The sequence below is a fragment of the Lontra canadensis genome, unplaced genomic scaffold (genome assembly GCF_010015895.1).
Source record: "Lontra canadensis isolate GAN:19392208 unplaced genomic scaffold, GSC_riverotter_1.0 scaffold35, whole genome shotgun sequence".
Classification (NCBI taxonomy): Eukaryota; Metazoa; Chordata; class Mammalia; order Carnivora; family Mustelidae; genus Lontra; species Lontra canadensis.
In genome coordinates this window covers 2,339,541-2,360,761 of record NW_022631029.1, presented here as the reverse complement: position 1 = coordinate 2,360,761, position 21,221 = coordinate 2,339,541, and the positions used below count along the sequence as shown (strand labels likewise).

Below are 21,221 nucleotides of genomic sequence, written 5' to 3'. Positions count from 1 at the left end.
GGTTGTCCTGGCTTGGTCACACTCAGTGCTGCAACCCAGCATTTCTTAGCCTCAGCCCTGCGGACTCGTGGGGCTGGATCATTCTTTGCTGTGGAGGGCTGTCCTGTCCACTATGGGACGCTGAGCCACATCCCTGGCCCGCCCAGCAGGTGCCAGCAGCTGCGTCCCTCTCTGCTTTCCCCTACGCAGTGTGATCACCAGAAATGTGTCTGGACAGAGTCAGACAGAGTAAAACAGCCAGCTGTCCTGTGGGGGGCAGAAGTGACTCCCACTGAGCGCCACTGCCCTGTGTGGAGTCCAGGGAGCGGCACTTGAGGGCCCATTACTGGACAGCCTCAGAGCTAATAATGTTCTTCAGTTTTTTCAGGGGCGGGGTGCTTAAAAAAAGTAAACACAGAGAAGAACAACAGTGACCGTCTGGCCCCCAGAACTGAAAACTGGACTCTGTGGCTCTTTGCAGAAAGTCTGGCCAGCGCGGCACGAAACACAGCTGTCTGTTTAGCTATTTAATTACCGCCAGTGAGCATTTGTGTCTGTGTGTGTTGGGGGGGCGTTCCTAACTTTTTGGTGGTTAATAACAGGGCTGCCACGTGCATATCTTCAAGTCCGCACGTGCATGGCTGGCATCGGGCAGACGCAGCTCTTGGAGAAAGCACAAACGGTTTTCTGAAGGGGCTGGCCCGATCTGTGGCCTCTGAGAAGCGCCCAGCAGTTCCCACTGGGCAATGCCGAACAGCAGGCAGGTGTGGCGAGAACCTGTGCGGCTTTCCAAAAAATTTTTTCAAAATTTTAACTGTGGCTAAGATACACATCATGTAAAATTTACCATTGTAACCTTTTTTCTGTGTGAAGTCCGTCTACACTGTTGGGCAAAAGCTCCCAGTGACTAACGACTAATGTCCCTTTTCATGAGCTCATGGTCATCGGGCTGCCCTCCTTTAGTGTCTTAGCTCCTGCCGGGGTGTCTGTCAGCTCTCTGAGAGGGGCCTTAAATTAGAGTCTAAGATGTGTGTGTGTGTGTGTGTGCGCGGTGGTGGGGAGGCGGTCCGCGCACTAAGAAGGTGGGACGGCCAGCCCGGCCACTTACTGCTTCTTGGTGGCAGGGAGGAAGCCCACCATCTCCATGGCCTGCTTGAGTCTCTCAAAGTCATGCTTTAGGTCTTCTCCATCTTCGATCTTCAAGTTATGCTGAAAAACAGAGTCAATGGCACTCTGGGTACTTCTGGGCCAACGAGGGCAGCGTGCAAGAGTGATCCTGGCTGGGACCGCTGGGGCAGGGCTCAGGACACGGGGGGGAATGAATGGGCCTCTTTATGCCTCCTCCTCTGGGCCTCCTTGGAGTCGGTTTGGGGGCCGGAGAGGGCCCAGGCAGACAGCCTCTGACCTCCCAGCAGCGCGTAAACAGCCCGTGGGGAACAGAGGCGGCGTTTGTGGCCAGGGCGCGGGGCTGTTTACCTGGTTGAGGTAGAAATAATCTTCAGGCTGCTTGAGCTGAAATTCCTGACGCTCTTCCTCGCTGACACCAAGTAACAAATAATAAAACACGTGGTAGTTCCTGTGGGGCAAAGTGAGGAGAAAAAAAAATTCGTTTTTGGAGGCCAGGCCACAACTCTTCTTCAAACCACTGCTAATTTTGCTGTGGGGACCACAGCGGCGGGGGGAAAAAAGCACCTCAAATATGTACCAGTTTGAGATAATAAGTCTATTCTTACTATGTCTTAAAAAGAAAACTAAACCATGAGCTTCTCCTGTGAGTAGATGTAAGCAGGCGGGATTGTGGGGGAGGGTAGGGTGGGGGGTACTAACTCCGGGTAAAAGTCAGGGGTAGGCACAAAAATAAGCTTAAAAAAGGTGGCTTCAGAGTTATGAGCCCAAAACTTGCAGCTACAGAGCAGCCTCGGTCCTGCCACTGGCTCCTGCAGGCCCAAAACACCTGTTCTCTGCTTTGTGGGGAGAAGGCACGTGTGGTGGGTCACCTAGGAGGCGTCCTCCTACCTCTCGTCCTTCTCTTGAGAGACCAGGCGGGACTTTTCAAGCAGGTATTTTTCGACAACAGCCCTGTCATTAAAAGGAAGATGAAGGAACGAGATGTTAATATTTTGATAATAGTTTTCTAGAAGAACTGGAGTCATTTGTTACCGTAACAAAGCCTGGTGTAGACTGACTTCCTTTGATGCAAGGTCAACTCAGGTACCTAAATCACCTTTAGAAACACAATCACCCCCGGGGTGCCTGGGGGCCTGAGTCGGTTAAGCATCTGCCTTCAGCTCAGGTCAGGATCCCAGGGTCCTGAGATTGAGCCTCTTATCAGGGTCCCTGCTCCAGGAAGGGAGTCTGGGTCTCCCTCTGCCTCTGCCCCTGGCCCTACCTCCTGCTCGGGCTCTCTCTCACACTCTCTGTCTCAAATAAATACATAAAATCTCAAAAAAAAAAAACCCCAAAAAAACCCAAAACAACAACAGCAACAACAACAAAAACCAATCATCCTAATGTTGCGAATATAATCAAAGTCCCGTAAATATAACTACCCTAAAAATCACCCTAAGTGTTGCCTTATCCTATGACTGCTGTCCATAAAAATAAGGAACCTGGGTTGGCCACTTCTGCTCCCCAGACCGGATGCAGGCTGATCACTGCTCGGAAAGCTCCAGGAGCATCCTGGGGGAATCCCGTCAGGCGGTGGGAACTAGAGCGATTATACCCACGTGTTCATGGACAATACAGGTAGGCAGCCCCCTACCATCTCCTCAGCAATTAAATGCTTCTCCTGTTAAAAATCTAACTGTAAGGGGCGCCTGGGTGGCTCAGTTGGTTAAGCTACTGCCTTAGGCTCAGGTTATGATCCTAGAGTCCTGGGATCGAGTTCCACATTGGGCTCCCTGCTCTACAGGCAGCCTGCTTCTCCCTCTCCCTCTGCCTCTCCCCCTGCTTGTGCTCTCTCTTTCTGTCAAATAAATAAAATCTTTAAAAAAAAACTAAATATAAGAAAACAGATTCATTTTCATTTTTTTTTTTTTTTTACAGCTTCGTTATTGATACAAGCCGCACACACTTGAAGTGTGCAACGTGGGAAGACTTGACTGGGTCGTTTCCCATTTTGTTCCATCAGTAGTCATGGACATAAACTAGAAGCATGTGAACCGATGAGTTGTGACACAAGCAGACACCTGTGTGCCCACCACCATGACCCAGTTTCCTGGGCCCTTGGTCACCCCTCCCCGCCTCCCATCCCCGAGTGGCCACTGATCAGCCCCACTCTAGATCAGTTTGCACTGTCTAGAATTTTAAGGAAATAGAGCCCTGCGGTATATATACTGTGTGTCTGCCTTGTCACTCAGCCCGAGGACTGAGACTCAGCCATGTCGTCACGTGCAGCAGAACTCTGTTCCTTCTCACGGCTGGACACGGCACACTGTATTTACCCATTCATTCCTGGTGGATGTTTGATGGGCAGGGGTCCACGGGCTCGTGGGCTCTGGGCCAGGGGCCAGGGACCTCTACAGCCACGCTCCCAATGCTGGCAGTACTAATGGTGACTAGAAGGCATCTGGTGCCTTCTCAGCACTGTTCTGTAGGGATTAAATGTCCTGAATCCTTCCACGCTGGGGGTGGGCACTGTGGCTCCCATTGAAAGGTGAGATACTGAAAATTAAAGAGGCCACCTGCTGCGTGGGACTGCATGGGAGGGAAGTGGCCCAGTGGGGACCCAGCCCTGCTCCCTCCACACCCGGTGGGGCCGGAGGGGCTGGTCTTTCATGGGTTCCACCATCACCAAGTGTAGGAGTTGGATGGCTCTGCAGGCCACCCTCATTTGAGCCCATCCTGTTTTACAGGAGGGGCACATGGTGCCTGACAGGGGGGCAGGCCTGGGGGACAGCGTTGGGCCCCTGGTCTGCGGCTTGCTGGATGCCACCTGCCTCCCTCTCTGGGATGGCAGTCTCCTGTCTACAGCCTTGCCTGGGACACATGCACATAAGACCGGCATGGGTGGGTGTCCATGGACTCGGCCCGTGTCCTCTCTTCTTCCAAACCCCTATGTTTTTTCCTATCCCTTCCCCCTGCTAGGAGCTATTTTAGTTATTGGTGGTTTGTTCTCTTAGGGAGGGAGGCTGCATCTGGTTCTAGAATCAGACTCTTGTTGGAATTTCCACCTGTGGCCAATTCCCTGTGCTGTGTCAGCAGAGGCAGGTGGGGGGAGGACGGACAGTGCCCCTTATTGGCATCGAGCTGCCATTTGTTGATGACAGCCCCTTCCTTTCCCTGATCATTTTTAAGGCCCTGGCCCCTACCAGGGTTCATAGGGGGCCAGGGATCTCCCAGCACGGAGCCACTGAACCCACAGGAAGACGAGGCCTTGCAGATTGGGGAACTGGAGGAAGGCTTGGACTGCCCCTGACCCTTGGCCTCCACAGAAAATGGCACTGAGAAGTGTCACCTCCCCAAAAGCAGAACCGGGTCTGGGCCTGCTCTTCCCCAGCTGGCCGTGGCCACTCCCTGGACAGGAAGTACACCTCCTCCTTGGAGCGTGGGCAGGCCACGGTCACGGGCTGAGGTGGAACTTCCTTTCCTGAATCTGAGGCCACAGAGAGAGGACTTTCAAAAGCTGGTCTAGAAGACTCAGCCAGCAGAACGGGCTGTACCAGACGGCTGAAAGCCGGGGTCACACGGTGGCCCCTGGAAGATGTGAGATGTGAGAGTGACCCCCAGAAGGGTCTTGGAGATGTAATTAAGGGAAGGCACATGGAGATATGGGAGATATGACCATCCTCCATGATCAGGGTGGACCCCCAATCCCAGGGCAAAGTCCTAAAAAGTAGAAGAGAACAGTGAGACATAGAGGAGAAGACCACGTGATGGGGGATATGGCCACAAGCCAAGGAAGGCCTGGGGTTGCCAGAAGCCGCAGGAGGGCATGAAGAATCCTGTCCTGGAGCCTCCAGGAGGCGGGGGGGGGGGGGGGGGGGGGGGGGGGGAAGCACTGTCCTGCCTACATCCTGATTTCAGGCTTCCAAACTCCAGCGCTGTGAGACAATAAAGTTCTGTTGTTCTGAGCACCCCGGTTTGTGGCACTTTGTTCTGGCAGCCCTGGGACACCAAACAGAGACCACACAGAGGAGCGAACGGGGAGCAAAGGCTCCTGTGTCTGGTCCCTGGCTGCAGAGCCAGCTGGGACCCAGGAAGATACAAGGCAGCCTTCTGGCATCTCTGTCCCCCTGAGGGAGCCCCCGGAACTGCAGATGGGGTATAATTCTGTGTCGTGTGCCTGACAGGGTACTCTGGGCATCTCCTGCTGGTCAGAGGCCCCGCAACAGGGCTGGGGGAGTGGCCAAGCCCACACAGGTGCCCAGCAGCACTGAGCTGGGGGGACCACTGGATGGTCTGTGGGGGGTTGAGGGGCTGGAGCAGAACTGCCATTTATGGGGGTGGGCAGTCTCTCACCTAGACCACTGCCCACTGGAGCCTCGGCAGTGGGAAAAAGAATGAGGGTAGAGGCCGAAGGATGCGAGAAAACAACCTTCCTATTTGTGTCTTGAATATAAATTGTCATTTGAAATGATCACCAGTCAGGTTAGATGGACAGAAGAACCAACATACCTTGGACCCAATCCCCAGGTTCTGCCACTTGAGGACTTCTCCTGAAATGCTGGAAGCTTCTCTAGGGCTCTAGACCTGATGCTCAGGTCTCCTCCCCATATGGAACAAGTGGGCTGCTCAGAGTATCACTTGGAACCAGTATAAATCCTGCTCCCACCACACCCTTGCACCAGAATGTTGAAGCAGGGATAAGCCCTTCGAGTAACCTCAGACTGTGCCAAGATGTCGTTTTTTGTTTTGTTTTTTACCTTGAAAGAGTTTCATCAGCTCATAAGACCTTCGCATATTAAAAAAAAAAACAAACCAAAACATTATGCAGTATTAAATCACAATTACAGGGGCGTCTGGGTGGCTCAGTGGGTTAAGCCTCTGCCTTCCACTTAGGTCATGATCTCAGGGTCCTGGGATCGAGCCCTGCATCGGGCTCTCTGCTCAGCAGGGAGCCTGCTTCCTCCTCTCTCTGCCTGACTCTCTGCCTACTTGTGATCTCTGTCTGTTAAATAAATAAATAAAAATCTTTAAAAGAAAAATCACAATTACATTTTTAACCAGCTGTAATTTCCCAGTATACTTTTAGAAAGAAAAAAAATCCTACTGCACTGAATTCTGAAATGACATTATGACTTAAGTATGATGACAAAATAGGTAATTCCTGAGAACAGTAACCCTTTGCAAAGCTGCCAGACTTTCATGAGCATAACCACAGCACAGAGTAATGAATGCAATCTCCATGTTATACGTTTAGTTGAAGTAACTGTGCCTCCACCCAGGGAACTCACATTTGTGGCACAAAATGCTGGTCTGTTGTAACTTTCACCAGACAATGAACTTCACAATCCAGTTACCCACTGCCCATCTCACCCACCTACCCACTCACCCATCTACCTAATCCATTCATCCATCACCCATCCATGAATCCAACAGTCTACAAATTTATCCATCTATGAATTCTCCCATCTAGCAGTAGGTCTAACCAGCCACCCACTCACCCATCCATGCATTTACTAATCTATCTACCCACCCACCCACAAATCCATCTATCTGCCCACCCACCCACCCAGGAATCCATCTTTCCATCCATCCACCCACCCACCCACCCATACATAAATCCATCCATCCATCCATCCAACTTCCCACCTACCCATAAATCTATCCATCCACCCAACTCATGAATCTACCCATCTACCCACCCACCCACCCACAAATCCATCCAACCATCCATGAATCCACACACCCACCCACCCACAAACCCATCCATTAATCTATCTACCCTCCTTCCCTCTCTCCCATCCTCTCTCCCATGACCCACCTACCAACCTTCGGTACTTCCTTGGGCAGCCACCTCGATTTGCTACCCAGCCTTACTATGTCTTCTCCGGGCTAAAGGGCCCCCCATTTGGCAACTGCCCCAGTCCACATCAACTCTGCCTATGGTATCCCCAGACCCACCAAATTCAAAACCTCGTTAAGACCAAGACATAGCTCGGTGTGTCCTTGCCTGTTTTTGGCAACTCCATCCTGCTAGCACCTTTAGTTCACTGCACTCGCTTTTGGGGCACCTGGGCCCATGCTCGACAACCTGGGGACAAAGGTCCCACCCCTCCCGCCCCTCCGTCCCTCCCTTTGACCCACAGCTCAGATCTTCACATTAGTGACTTAAATAAAACCACACTTGCTTCCCCGTACAATTCACACGTATCTGCAGGGCCACAAGTTCCACGCTGAGCTCCCAGGCTGGGCCCTCCTCATAGGGGTGCCCGGGAGCCCAGCCCAATGGTGGTGGCCCACAGTCGGGCGGCTTCCAACTCACCCTCTCACGATGCCACTCTCCAGGTAGTTGACCTGGATAAATTTCCCAAATCGGCTGGAATTGTTGTTGTGGGCCGTTTTGGCGTTTCCGAAAGCCTGTGGGGAAGACAAGAACAGGGTTTCAGGGGCGCCTGGGTGGCTCAGTGGATTAAAGCCTCTGCCTTCGGTTCAGGTCATGATCCCAGGGTCCTGGGATCGAGTCCCGCATCGGGCTCTCTGCTCAGCAGGGAGCCTGCTTCCTCCTCTCTCTGCCTGCCTCTGCCTACTTGTGATCTCTGTCTGTCAAATAAATAAATAAAATCTTAAAAAAAAAAAAAAAAAGAACAGGGCTTCAGAGAGTGAGGATGAAATTTCTATGCGCTGCCACCTGGAACCTCAGAGGTCCCCTTGGGTGTAAGTCACGGACACTCAATTTGCCCGAAGTCAGCCGGAGGCCCTGATGAGCCACATGTGTACCGACACACTTTGTCTCTGTGTTTGGGCTGTGGGAGGGGTTCAGGTTTTGAGTGTCAGACGTGAAGACTGCTTATCAACAGCACCCTTCTGCTACCGTGGTTCAGAGGGTCGACTCTGGCCCATGGGCCAAGTCCAGTCCATTGCTTACTTGTGGATCGCGTGCGAGCCAAGAGTGGTTTTTACATTTGTAAATCGTTCAACACACACACACACACACACACACAAAACAACACACAAGAGTAGTACTTCCCGACATATGAAAATTCTATTCACCTTTCAGTGTCTAGAAACAGTTTTATCGGCCTGTGGCCAGGCCTGTGCACTCACGGCTCGCCCGTGGCTGCTTTCATGTTCGAGCAGCCGAGTAACGATGCTAGACACGGTTCTGGCCTGTAAGGCTGAACGTATTTACTGGGTGGCCCTTTCCAGAAGGAGTTTGGTGGACCCTGGGCTAATGCGGGCTGTGGGCCCCAGGAGAAGATGAAGGGGGCTTGGTGGGGAGCAGAAGCAGAGACAGGTCCCCGCCTGGAGGGGTCCTGTGATTCTGTGGGAGGAAAGGCCGGTTCACTACAAATTTTTTGACTGGGATGAAGCTGGCATCACATAAGATTAACTATTTAAACATCAACAATTCAGTGACGTTTAATACAGTCACAATGTCGTGTAACCATCACCTCCATCTAGTTCCAGAACATGTCCATCACCCCAAAAGCAGACCCCCCCATCTCCATTAGCTGTCACTCCCCACCCCCCCTCCTGCCTTCCCCAGCCCCTGGCAGCCACCAGTCTGCTTTCCATCGCTATGGATCTGTCTGTTCGGGATATATTTTGCCTAAGTGGGAGCATACATTATGTGGCCTTTTGTCTTGCTTCCTTCACTCAGCAGGATGCTTCTGGGGTTCACTCTCATTGCAACATGAATCAGGGCTTTATTCCCAATATGTAGAGGAAAGTAGGCACAGTGTGTGGAGTCTATGACTCAGTGGGGTCCCCCCTGGGCCTCCTATGTGTCTACCACCCAGATTAAGACACAGAACACACGCTGCTCAGGATCTTGGGGTGACCCCCCCCTCCATGAAGTACCCAGCACCACTGAGGGGTGGACAGGGAGAGGGTATGAAAAAGCCTGGCCGGGGCTGGGCGTGAGACGCAGGGAAGGTGCCAGGGGTGGTTTCTCTGTTTCATGGAGCAAGACGCTGGCAGAGGTGGGAGTGGTGGGGCTGGGCAGGGGAGGGGAGAAAGGCAGAAGCGATTACAGAGCCTGACGCTCAGCTGTCCAAGCCCTTGTGGCTCCAGGGACTGAAGAAGGGGTGATCTGGGGGGCAGGGTGATGCCCTGCTCACACGCAGAAAGGGAAGCTTGGTGGCCACGAGAAAGGCCAACAATGTTCTAGTTTGAGAAGGCTGAGCTGTGTGGGAGGCTATGCAGGCATGAGGGCAGTGGGGAGAAAGTGGCAAGGCCACTGCCAAGGTTTGCAGGGGTGGTGGGGCTAAGTGTGGGTGTCTGAGGGTCCGGTGGGACAGAGGGAGAACGGCAGGGTGAGGAGAGATGGTCAGGCTTACAGGGGACCCAGGAACCAGGAGATGTGCTGACCCAGAGAGGAATTGGGATTTTCTTAAAGGCTTCGTTCTGCAGGGAAATGAACGCGGGGGGATCAACGATCAGAGCTTCTGGTGTGGAATCCGAAGGCAGAAGCCCCATAAAAAAGCATCTGCTGGGGGAAGGCCCGGGACACTTCCTTTGGCTCCGTTCCACAGAGTTCTGGAACAAGACAGTGGCACTAGACCCCAGGAATGGGCCCTGAGGCAACAGCCAAGTCACCCAGCAAGAGTGTTAACAATGAAGGAGGAGCCCCAGAGAGGAAACCTGGCCCGGTGGTGCAAGGCAGGGATGTGCTCCGGGCAGGGTGGTGGCCTGGCACTTTCGGTGGGGAATAGGCCTCCCGGAGGCAGAACCCTGTCTGAGGAGGCATGTTCCTGAGTCAAGACAGTGGCCACAGGGCCCTCTTCTCTTCACAAATGCTTCCTTAGGACCTGTCCGTGGCCAGGTTTTGAAAGTCTCTGGAGAGTTGGAGTAAACACAGAAGCTCTTGAGCCCGTGGCAACAACCACGTCCTGACTTATGTGACAGTGCCCCTGGCTGCTGGCTGGGTGACAGCAGCTGGTGGCCAGGCCTGGGTCTGCCTGGTTTCCCAAGTGCCTATGGAACCCAGCACAGGGTCTTCAGCTTTGGCCCTGACGATCAGTGGGGTCCTGTGCACTGTGGGGTCCGAGCAGCGGCCCCAGCCTCCACCTGCCAGAGGCTGCAGTGTCTGCGACAACCAGAAATGTCCTCAGAGCTGAACCGCTGAATGGCGCTGTACACACGGACAGAGGGTTAAAGAGGTCTGTAGGGTTTGGTGGTTGAGGGCTCTGGGGCCCCTAATCCTGTCGTGAGGACCCCCCCCCACCCAATGGGTGCTACAGGCCCGAGGAGTGCCGTGAGGAAGAAAACGGTCTTTCTAGGTTTAATCTCTGGTTTCCCTCAAGTTCACCCTCAGAACTGTGGTTTTTTTTTGTCTGGAGTAAAGCCCAGGGCCCCTTGCCGTTCTGCTCCAAGAATCGAATCGGCAGGCAACAGGTCTGTTTCCTGCTTTCATTCCAGGCTCACGAGACCCCCGTGGGGTTCCATCTGAGCTGGGGACAAGCGGGGCCCTCCCCTTGCTCGGAACGAAAATAAACTCCGAGAGCGAGTCCTCCTAATAACGAGCAGATGGCGCGGGATGCCCAAGCCTGGGTGGGCTCCTTCCTGGGGGAACAGGCTTCTTTCTGTGCTGGGGTCCCTGCACCATCCAGATCCAGGACCCGCTGCAGAGACCCCCCCCCTTTCCTCCCCGCCCAGCAATGTGCCAGCCCTCATTTTGAACTCGGGGCAAGACTCCGTGGGATTTCTAAGGAAACAGTTGGGGCTGGTGTCTTGTGAACCGCAAGAGGGAAAGTCTTTGGGATGCGAGGGCCCCCCACCAGCCCCGCGCAGCCCAGGCTTTGTGGGGGGGGGGCAGTGACCTCATGCGTCTGGTATGCGGTCTCAGCACACTGCGACTTTTCAAAGCCAGTCTAAAAATATCCGGTTGCTGCTATTATATGTCCGAGGAGGAGGAAATGCTGGCCTGGCGCTCACAGGCCTCAGAGCGCAGGGGAGCACAGGGGAGGCTGGGGAGCCCAGCGATCGTGTGGGGCCTGGGGTGGACGGGAAGAGAGATCCAGGCGCCGGCAGTGATGGGATGTCATCTGGCGCTGGAGCTGTGGAGGCCACGTGCTAATGCTGTCTTCCCACCAGGCCAGAAAACCCACAGTGCTGGCAAAATGCTATGGGACAAAGGCGTCCACTTTCCTGGAAGCACTTTTTCCCACTTATATAACATAAATTACACATTTCTAATATAAGTTGCATGCTTTGGGGAAAAAAAAAAAAACAACGAATCATGATAGAAGGGAAAAAAAAAAAACGTAAAGAGACAAGTCTGTAGGCTCAAAATCCTCCAAGCACGGTTTCTAGGTAAAACTAACAGAAAAGCCACACACCCACCCCTTCCTCTGATGGGGCAGATGATCCTGGGCCGGAGTAATTGAGGTTGGGCATTTTACTTAGCCAGAAATTTTAGAAGGTGCTTTTTTTTTTTTTTTTTTTAATCTCAACAGGATGCCGCCTCTGCTCTAGGCTGCATAGTGTGGTAAACATTTTAGGGAGAAGGATGGTAACATCACAGAATGATCTGTCGAGAGTCCAGTCCCAGGCCGGGCGCTACGGGGCTTCTGACTCTCCGTTTTGCTTCTACTCTTCTGAGAGACAGGTGTGCCCCATTTCAGATGAGGAAACTGAGGCACAGAGAGAGGCCTGCTAACTTCCCTGAAGTCTGAGGGCAGGCAGGCAGGTGACACGACCCTGGGTTTGAAGCCAGTGCCCTCACTCCCAGCCCATGCTCCATGCATTGGTCTCTCAGTCCCCACAGCCTGGGACCTTTTGGGGTGCCTGCCTGCCCTGGCTAAGGCCACTCCCCCCTTGGGCCTGGTGACCAGGCAGATGGGATGCCAGAGCCCTTTCTAAGCTTATACCTGGTCTCTGGTGCATCCCACACAAAAATCAAACAAGCCTGGATGGACCACGTTAGGCAAACTGTTTTTGCTTTCAGATTTCAGAGTCTGAAAGCCCCATGGGATGAGCTCATGAAGGCAAATGAGCTAGCCTTATCTCCTGCGTGGACAGGTGAGCCCCAAGTTGGGAGTCCCCTGTGGAGAAGTCCCCTAGCCTCACCACCCAGGGTGGCTGTCCTTCCAGCCAGGCTGAGGGGGCCTAACCCAAGATAACTCCATTGCCCCCCACCCACCCTGGCCCCAGATTTACCCGTGGCCACCCTTTCTCAGAGGGAAGTTCTAGATCATTCTCATGGCTTTGTCTTAGTTTCGGGGTCAGCTTTCTGTTCTCCTGATCTTCTAGCCCCAGGGACCTCACTTCCCAAGTGTTTGTGAGGCTTTGGCGCGTGTGATCTCATTCACTCAATCACTCGTTCCTCCCACCCTTCCTCCCTCCATACTTTTGCTTGATAACAATTTACTGGTTGGCTGCTGTGTGTCTGGTACTGTTGTAACTTGAGAGGACCCCGCAGAGTGAAGCCTCTGTCCCTGCGCAGACCACGCGCCATAAGGGACTTCTGGATCTCTCGTGCCCAAGCCCAGACCAGGCGTGGAGATGGAGGAGTGACTGTGGCTGTGGGGACGGGCTTCCACTGGTGAAAGAACATTAGCACATATGAGGCAACAGTGAAACCTGAAGATGGGGCCACATGAGACTGTCTCCCCCTTGCCGGCCTGCAGGAGCCATTTTGTTCCAGTCATAGGTGGGGGTGGGGAGAACGCGACACTGGGAGTGACTGGAGGTTGGCGGTGGCAGGCTGGGGCAGACTTATTTTTCTCCACAGTATTCTCCATGTTCCGGGGATACTCTGCCATGTGCAACAGCACTCGGCCTGCGCCCATTGACAGGTTGTGCCCCCTTGGGGACCCAGGCGACGGTCAGACGTGGCAGAAGGCACCCTGGGAGCTGTCTCATGGGCCTGATGGGAGCACAGAAGCTAGACAGGCAGTTGTCTCTGCCCAGGGGGCCCACGGACCGAGGAGCCTGGAGGGTCTGCTCTCGCCCCCCTGTGCTTAGCAAACAGCCCCGGGCATCCACTTGAACCTGGGGCTTTCCCATGTGGAAATGCTGGGAAAATAACCACATGTGGGGTGGAGAGCTCCTTCTGGCAAGGAGCCCAGGCAAACGGCTCTGTCTGTAGGGGCTCCCAGTGGGTCCCAGTGGCCAAGGGGGAGGGTTTGAATTGGTTCATTGCTCTTGGGTTTCAGATTCCTCTCCTGTGAAGTGAGAGAGAGAAAACCTCGGACTACCTGGGTTGTTTAAAGATGAAATGAGACTATGGGACCCAGGGGCGGGCAACCTTGTCCTGCAAAGGGCCACGTAATTAATATCTGGGGTTTTGTCAAAATGACCCCACCCCGCTGTTATGGCCCGAAGCAGGGACAGACAGTCTGTAAGCTAATGGAACTTGGCCGTGTGGAGAGCACCTTCCTGACGTCCGGTGGGGTGGGGCAGTCTTGGGCTCTGAGCTCCACCAAGGTTGGCAAATTATGGCCAGCTAGCTGTTTCTGTATGGTCCGCGAGCTAAGCATGGTTTTCACACTTTTTAACAATTGAAAAGAAAATCAAAAGACGATTTCACAACCCATGAATACAGTATGCAATTCAACTTCCACGAGTTCACAGATTCCCTTTGTGAATAAAGTTCTGCTTGGCATATAGCTAGTTTACGTGTGGTCTGTGCCTGCTCTCTGGACCATATCGGCAGAGCTGAAAACACGGACCCTGGGGTCCTTTCCAGGACGGGCCACTGCTCGAGGGGCTCTCTGTTCCACGGGCAGGAGGAGAGTCTGACGTGCGGACACAGGGCAGGCAAACGTGACAGGGTGTGAGCGTCAGCGGGATTGACCGGTCTCCCAGGGCACAGTGGGGACCTGGAGAAGCAGGACCTTAAAGCACAGAGGGGAGGGCAGGATGGGCCAGCAGGATCACAGGAGGTGGGGAAGTGAGAAATACAGCTGAAGCGCTTTCCAGAGAACTGTCATCCAGGGAGCAGGGGTTGGTTCTAAAGAGGGAAGATGCCGGGCGAGGACAAGAATGACAATGGGAAGGGGGTGGCAGTGAGAGGACGGTGGCTGGGGGGTGAGAGATAGGACCCTCCCCCCACCCGCCACCACTGCCAGCCTGCCCAGGTGGCACTAAAGACTCTGTGGGTCTGCGGGTGCGGGGCAGGAAGTGGAGGGGTCACATCCAACCTCATGGCTCCCGATTTTCAGATGAGGAAGTGGAGGCTTTCCAGGGCCCTGCTGACACCTGGTCTCTGCCTGGATTCTGTTTCCTTCCTGTTGTCCATGGGACTTGGGGGCACCCAGCGGGCTCTCAACAGCCAGCTGCTGGACAGACAGGTGAAGGGACAGCAGGCATCTGCAGAGAGCCAAGTGACAATGCGATGGGATGGATGCTCAGTCTACCTCCGTGCTCCCAGTTTTTAATGGGTTCTGTCACTCTTATCTGCACTGGCACCAACGACCAGTTCGGACAGAAACACTGAAAACCAGCAAGGGCTCCTGGGACCAGAACAGGCTCTTTGAAATGGATAGATTTCCTCCCAAGGGCCAAAGTTTCAAGCAAACCATGTTGGGGCATGGGATCAGGCAATCTTAAAAAAAAAAAAAAAAAAAAAAAAAAGGAAGAGGAAGATGAAAAAAAACCAAGTATGAAACAAGTTATTGTATCTGATATTTCACTAAATTTTTGTTTAGGTTATAATGAAACCACGTGCCAGATCACAGAGAGTAAAGAACAGATCAAGCTTTGATGGGGAGAGCCTTGCTTGGTTCTTAGGGCATCTAAAACATTTGAGGAATTCATCAGGATCCCCGAGGGCTCATCTCATCCATTTCGACAGCCAAATCATTCTCTCTGGGGTTTACTTGGTTCTTTTTCTCAGGTTTTTGAGCTGCGAAACTAACTCACTTTCATTCACTCTTATTTATGAATATAAAGTGCTTACGGCTACAAATTGCCCTCTTGGTACTGCTTTACATAGTCCTGTGGATTCTGATAACATAGAGTTCCGGTCATGGATTTTTAGGAAATCTGTGATTTTGGTTTATAGATCCCCCTTCATCCAAGAGCTGTTTTACAGAGATTTACAGTTTCTTTCTGAAAGAAATTTCCATGTGCAAAGGCCTTTGAAGAATTAATTTCTAGTTTCACTGCATTGTTAAGAGTGCTGCTTGTCATAGTTCTTACTTTTGGAAGTTCTAGATGCTTTCTCCATGGCCTGATACAGGAATGAGTCTAGTGACTGCTCCATGAATATTTCTTATCTATTCTCTTATAGGTCCATAGATCTGCTTAAACACATGGCTTGGGCATACTACTGGGCATATAATATCGCTGCCAATTTGCTGTCCACTCAATGAGTCTCTTGCTACGTGTTTATGGCTGTTTCTCCCAGAATCTTCTAGAATTTCCACTTGGTGAAGGCAGCAGCTGTGTTGTTTGGTACACAGATATCGCCAACTATTATACTTTAAGTGTAAATTGAGGTTTTAGGTCTTATGATAAATCTTGTCACATTAACTTCCAGAGCTCTGAACTCTGCCTCCTCTGTGTCCAAGGAGGAGGACATGTTTGCTCCTGTTTCCATCTGCCTGCTACATCTGGGCCTGTCTTTTCATTTTTGGCTCCCTGAACTGCTTTGGTTTAAGTGTGCCTTATTCATTCAGCAAGGTAGGGACCCAGCTTTGTGAGCCAAGCTGAAAATCCTCTCCTTTTAATAGGCAGATGACAGACTCATTCCCTTCTGAAGTCCAGGCTGATTAGCTCTCTTCCCCACCTGCTGCTCGTTGGCAAGGCTGAGTGACTGGAGTCAGACCAATTGTCCCGGTTACCTGATGACTTCCTGAAATCCTGCACCTTTTGCAGGACTTTTCAATCTCACTTTGCAGTTGATTTGCGTGGCATTTTTGGGGTGGGAGGCACCTGGAATAGAACACACTCCCGGGCTGCTGAGCTTGGAGGAGACTGTGAGTAGGGGACCCACTTTGTAAGTGGGTTGTTCATTATGGAAGGTTTCATCTTGGAGGGGGATGACTGCTTCCCTAGCCAATTCACAAATGGCACAGACTCTGGTGCCAGTGATGAGAAGAGCAAAGGTGTCTGGTACTTTCTATGCAGCAAAGCCAAGCATTTGCATGCATGAGGAAATGTAAGCTCCCAGGGGGGCGCTGGAGGGTCTCCAGAGCATCTCCCCATTCTTCTGCAGGTATTATACACTCTCTCCACATTCCTGCGGAAGGGGCTGCCTTCGAACCCATCCTCCATACCTGGGGTGGACAAGCCTGTCATGGTGGGGCTCTCTGCTTACAGCAGTAGGGAATCAGAATTGCCAAGACTGGGGACCTGGGTGGCTCAGCGGGTTAAAGCCTCTGCCTTCGGCTCAGGTCATGATCCCAGGGTCCTGGGATGGAGACCCGCATCAGGCCCTCGCTCAACAGGGAGCCTGCTTCCTCTTCTCTCTCTGCCTGCCTCTCTGCCTACTTGTGATCTGTCAAATAAAATAAATAAAATCTTAAAAAAAAAAAAAAAAAGAATTGCCAAGACTTCAGTGGCCGCTTCCCTCACAGCAAGTCACCACTACTGTGACACTCTGGGGGGTTAGGGAGGAGAGAAAAGGTGGACACCCCAACTATAAGCTGAGGGGCTTGTTAAAGATTCAGAGTCTTGGGCCCCATCCTAGACCTGCAGCATTTCTGAAAAGGCCAAGGATCTAACATTCTTTTTTTTTTTTTTTTTAATTTTTATTTATTTATTTGACAGACAGAGATCACAAGTAGACAGAGAGGCAGGCAGAGAGAGAGAGAAGGGGAAGCAGACTCCCCGCTGTGCAGAGAGCCCGATGCGGGGCCCGATCCCAGGACCCTGGGATCATGACCTGAGCTGAAGGCAGAGGCTTTAACCCACTGAGCCACCCAGGCGCCCCAGGATCTAACATTCTTAAACCAGAGCCCAAGGGGGTTCTTCTGATTCAAGGAAGGATGAAAAGTATGGCTTTAGGGTTTGTTATGAGAAGGAAGTACCTCTAGGGTAGGTATGAGAGGTCCAAGTTCAGTTTGCCAGAGTCTTCCCTGTCTGAGATTTACTGTGAACATCTCATCAAGGTGATAGGAGCTTAACTAAGCCCTGGGTCTGCAGACTATGCCCCACAGGCCCCATCTGGCTGTCTTTTAATGAAAGATATAAACTTTTAATTTTAATTTTAAAATAGTTTTGGATCTACAAAAAGTTGTAAGAATATTTCAGCAAATGCCTGTGTACCTCACATTCAGTGTCCCTGATTTTTTTTGTTTGTTTAAGATTTTATTTATTTATTCCGGGGGAGGGAGAGAGAGAGAGAAGGAGCAGAGGGAGAGGGACAAACAGACTCTGCGCTGAGCATGGATCCTGAGCCGAAACCGAGAGTCAGACTCCTAACCGAAGGAGCTACCCAGGTGCCCCCAGTTTCCCCTATTAAAGTTACCTTTGACACAACTAACAAACCAATACTGCTTGATAAACTGTTATTAACTGAGCCCATGTTTTATTCAGATGTCCTTAGTTTTCCCCAAAAATCCCTGTTCGGTTCCAGGATGCCATCCAGCATTCCCTATCACGTTTAGTCATCCTGTCTCCTCGGGGTCTCCAGATCAGGTTTCTCAGCCCTTCCTTGTTTCTGAGACTTGGAAGGTTCTGAGGACTGGCTGGGTATTCTGCAGAAGGTTCTTTGGTGTGCATCTGATGCTTCTCTCCCACCACCTGTCTTTGTGAACAGTTTTATTGGCACACGGCCCCCCATTCATCTCTGAATTATCTGTGCCTGTTTTTGCTCTATGAGGCCAATGCCAAGTCCTTGAGACACAGACTGCATGGTTCTAAAATCTGGAAATATTGACTATGGAGGCCTTGGTAGAATCAGCTTGTGGAATGAGAGTCCAAGTCCCTCTATAAGGGTGGTGACCTCACCCAGGATACAGACCCTGGAGCGGCCAAGGCCAACTGACTCTGGCCAACTTTCCCATTGCTCAGCATCTGGAGTTTTAGCAGTTAGCATAAGGAAATGTTCCAAGTGGGCTTCCATGGACAGAAGAGTAGGCTGGATAGAACATTTGAGACATTTGCCTCCCTTGTTGGAGAAATTCCACTTAAGGGTCCTGTGGCCTGTTCTTTAGGGATGGGGCTCAGGGAGATGGAGACGCTCAGGTGTGCCTAAAGCCACTGAAGAGGCCAGAGCCAGTGGGACTCTAGGCTTGAGGATGTCTGGGCTCCTGTCTAAGAAGTTGCGTCTGGAGAATTTGGCCTCAGACCTGTACTCATTATAACCCTCCCCGCTCTAGCTACTGATGGCAGCAGGATGCTAGATCTATGGGAGGGGACAGGGTGGGAATGTAGCGGGTCCCCACGGGTCGTGTTCCAGATAGGCAGAGACCACTCTGCGTTTCCGTTTTAACTGTGAAGTTCATATGACATCAGATTCACCATTTTAATCATTTTAATGTGCAATTCGGTGGCCTGTGGTATGTTTGCCATGTTGTGTCGACTGTCACCTCTACCCAGTTCCAGAACATTTCATCACCCCAAAAGAAGACCCCGTCCCCATGAGCAGTCACACCCTGTCCCCTTCCCTCAGCCCTGGCAATTGCTAATCTGCTTTCTGTTTCTCTGCCCTTGCCTGTTTGGGACATATATGGATGGGATCACAGATTACGTGGCCTTTCGTGTCTGGCCTCTTTCACCCAGCATGGTGTTTTCGTGGTTCACCCACATTACAGCAGGTGTCCGTGACTTATTCCTCTTTGTATCTCCACTGTATCCCCTCAACACCCTGGCCTACCTTGGTGGGTGACTCAATCTGCCCTGGGTCTGGGGGGAAGCATGAATGGTGCTGACCTGAGCCCAGGAGGACCACGCTGTGTGCTGCTGGCTCTGTGGCAGGACTCTGCTGGCCACGTGACACTCTAGACCTCTGACTCTCCCAGAAAGCCTTGGGGTGGGACTTAGCCAGATTACTGGGGGCAAGGGCATTCGAGACTGAGGGTGTAGTGCATGCAAAGGTCCCGGGGTGAGAGATGAGGAAGGAGACGGAGCAGAGAGGTCGCCTTGCCGTGAGTCACACAGCATGTGGGCAGCAGAGCTGGGCTAACTGGTCCCGCTCCTGTCTTCCTGGCAGGGGCAGCTCTGAAGTCTGAAGTCTGGCAGGCGGTAAATTTTGGCGCAAGGGGGCGTGGTTACATACGGAAGGGCAAGGACTGGTCTGGGCACTTTGGGAGAACTGAAGATGTTCCCTCTAGGGCTGTGTGTCCTTGTCATCTTCTCTCTCCCACCCCGTGGCTCACCATCTCTAAACTCCAGCAGACTGCTTGCCCTTGGCACTGCTGGCCTTTGGGGCCAGGCCCTTCCATGTGGAGGGGGCTGCCCTGTGCACTGGAGGGCCGAGCAGCACCCCTGGCTTCTGCCCACAAGATGCCAGTCTGCAGATGTGGTCAAAAGTGCCCTCAGGACAGAATCACCCTGGCTGAGAACTGAGCCTGGGACTTCATTAAAAAATCAGCTGTCCTGGAGAATGTGCAGTCAGAGACAGCTCAACGGAACTCTTCGTTCTCAGGGTCACCTTATGGGGGTGACGACACCACGTAGCTTCCCCTGAGGGCCCACCTCATGGAGGACTCCGGGCCTGGTATCTGCTGCCAAACGGTGCCACCTCCCCTCCCCTCCCTGCAAGAAAAGCTGGTCGGCAACCCCAGGCTGGGGTCCCCGGGCTGGTCAGTAGCTGGGCAGGTGACCATGAGCCTCAGGTAACTGGGGTCTTTCAGGGCCTGGCCTTTGCAGTTGGCTGTGGCCAGCTGGTGGCTGACGGACAAAGAGGACATTTCAGAGGGTGGCTTCCCGGTGACGCTGGGGATGGAGCACTGGAGTCCCTCCATCCTGGATAATCGCTAGGAAACGAATCAGGTGCCGGGCCATGCGGTTACTTCCGGCCCAGCTGCGTTCCCGCCCCGAGCACCAAGGCAGATGTAGCTGGTAGATGGACAGACGTTCCCTGGCCCCATCCAGTCCTGGTGCAGCACACTGTCCAGAACATTCGGAAAGGGCGGTGGCTGTGGCAGGGGTGTCCCAGGCCTGAGCTCTCCTATGCCTTTTAATCAACCTTTCCTGTAAATTCCAAGGAGGCCTTTCTGGGTGCTTAAAATACAGCCCATAATTTCACTTTTCTCTTAGACACAGCGTTCCCAAAAATATAAGTCCCCTTTTGTCTAAAATACCCTTCAATGGCCGCACAGTGTCAGGGCGCTGTACTTTTTTAAGGCAGCAGATCAGAAAGGCAGCCCCAGGTCCGTAGGGCACAGGAGGGATGAGAGCATCAGTGAGACCCGCCTTCCAGATGGTCACCCCTTCCCTGGTGCTTCTCCGCAGATCCCCCCACCCCGCCCGCCGCCACCATTGCCATAGGACACTCCTATGCTCTCCTTACCTCCCCCAGACACCCTCTCATCTTTCTGCAGTCCCTCCCACTTTGCAGCTGGGCTGAGTCCCCTGACTGACTGTCGCCCCACTTCTCTCCCCTGTCTCTGATCTGGGTGGCTCCTGGTAGCGGCTCCCCATTTTCCACCTCTCGGGACATCCTTGCAGTGATGGGGCAGTACCCGTACTCGCTGGTTTGCATGAAGCCCCAGGGCTGGGAACACGGCTAGCCCTACCCTGGGCCACCAGAAACTCGTCCTCATGCTCCTCTCTCTGGCTGAGTCATCCTGCCCCAGCTGTGAGCCCCAGCGAGGCCACAGGGCACACGTCTGACACCTCAGACGCTAGCTAGCTTCCTCCAGTAGTGCCCGAGCCCTGCGTGCACACTTCCAGCCCAGCCCCATCAGCTCTAGTGCCTTCGTGCTGATTCTCCGAGTAGCTCCTGGAGGACCTAGGGATTGTTGTGGGGGTGGTGGGGGGCGTCCAGGTGGGACTGGGGTCTCTCACTCTGTGACCCCGGCAGACGGCAATGCCCTGCAGGCAAGGGTACAGGAGGCTTCAGGGCCCACGGTACAACTGGAAACCCTCTGAGGGGCCTCCGGGAGGGTACAAGGCCGGATGGAGGCCCCACACGGCCCCCGCCACCCTCAGCCAGAGCTCAAAGATGCTGGCTATTAAAGCACTCTCAGTTGCCCGTGGGACACAGAGTGGGAGAGCCTGAGAGCAAGAAGCCCTGTACAGAG

The 21,221-nt window shown here is 53.0% G+C and overlaps 1 protein-coding gene across 9 annotated transcripts in view; it reads right to left on the bottom strand.

Moving 5' to 3' along the window:
- The window catches only part of MYO9B (myosin IXB), an 84,260-nt gene that overhangs the window by 33,289 nt on the left and 29,750 nt on the right, over positions 1-21,221 (bottom strand). For all 9 annotated transcript variants that reach the window (XM_032867573.1, XM_032867576.1, XM_032867575.1 and 6 more), the window contains exons 3-6: positions 7,406-7,500; positions 1,996-2,058; positions 1,456-1,555; positions 1,088-1,188 (exon numbers count right to left, since the gene is read on the bottom strand). In XM_032867573.1, coding sequence (XP_032723464.1) covers positions 1,088-1,188; positions 1,456-1,555; positions 1,996-2,058; positions 7,406-7,500 — 359 coding nt within the window. The remainder of the gene's footprint in view (positions 1-1,087; positions 1,189-1,455; positions 1,556-1,995; positions 2,059-7,405; positions 7,501-21,221) is intronic.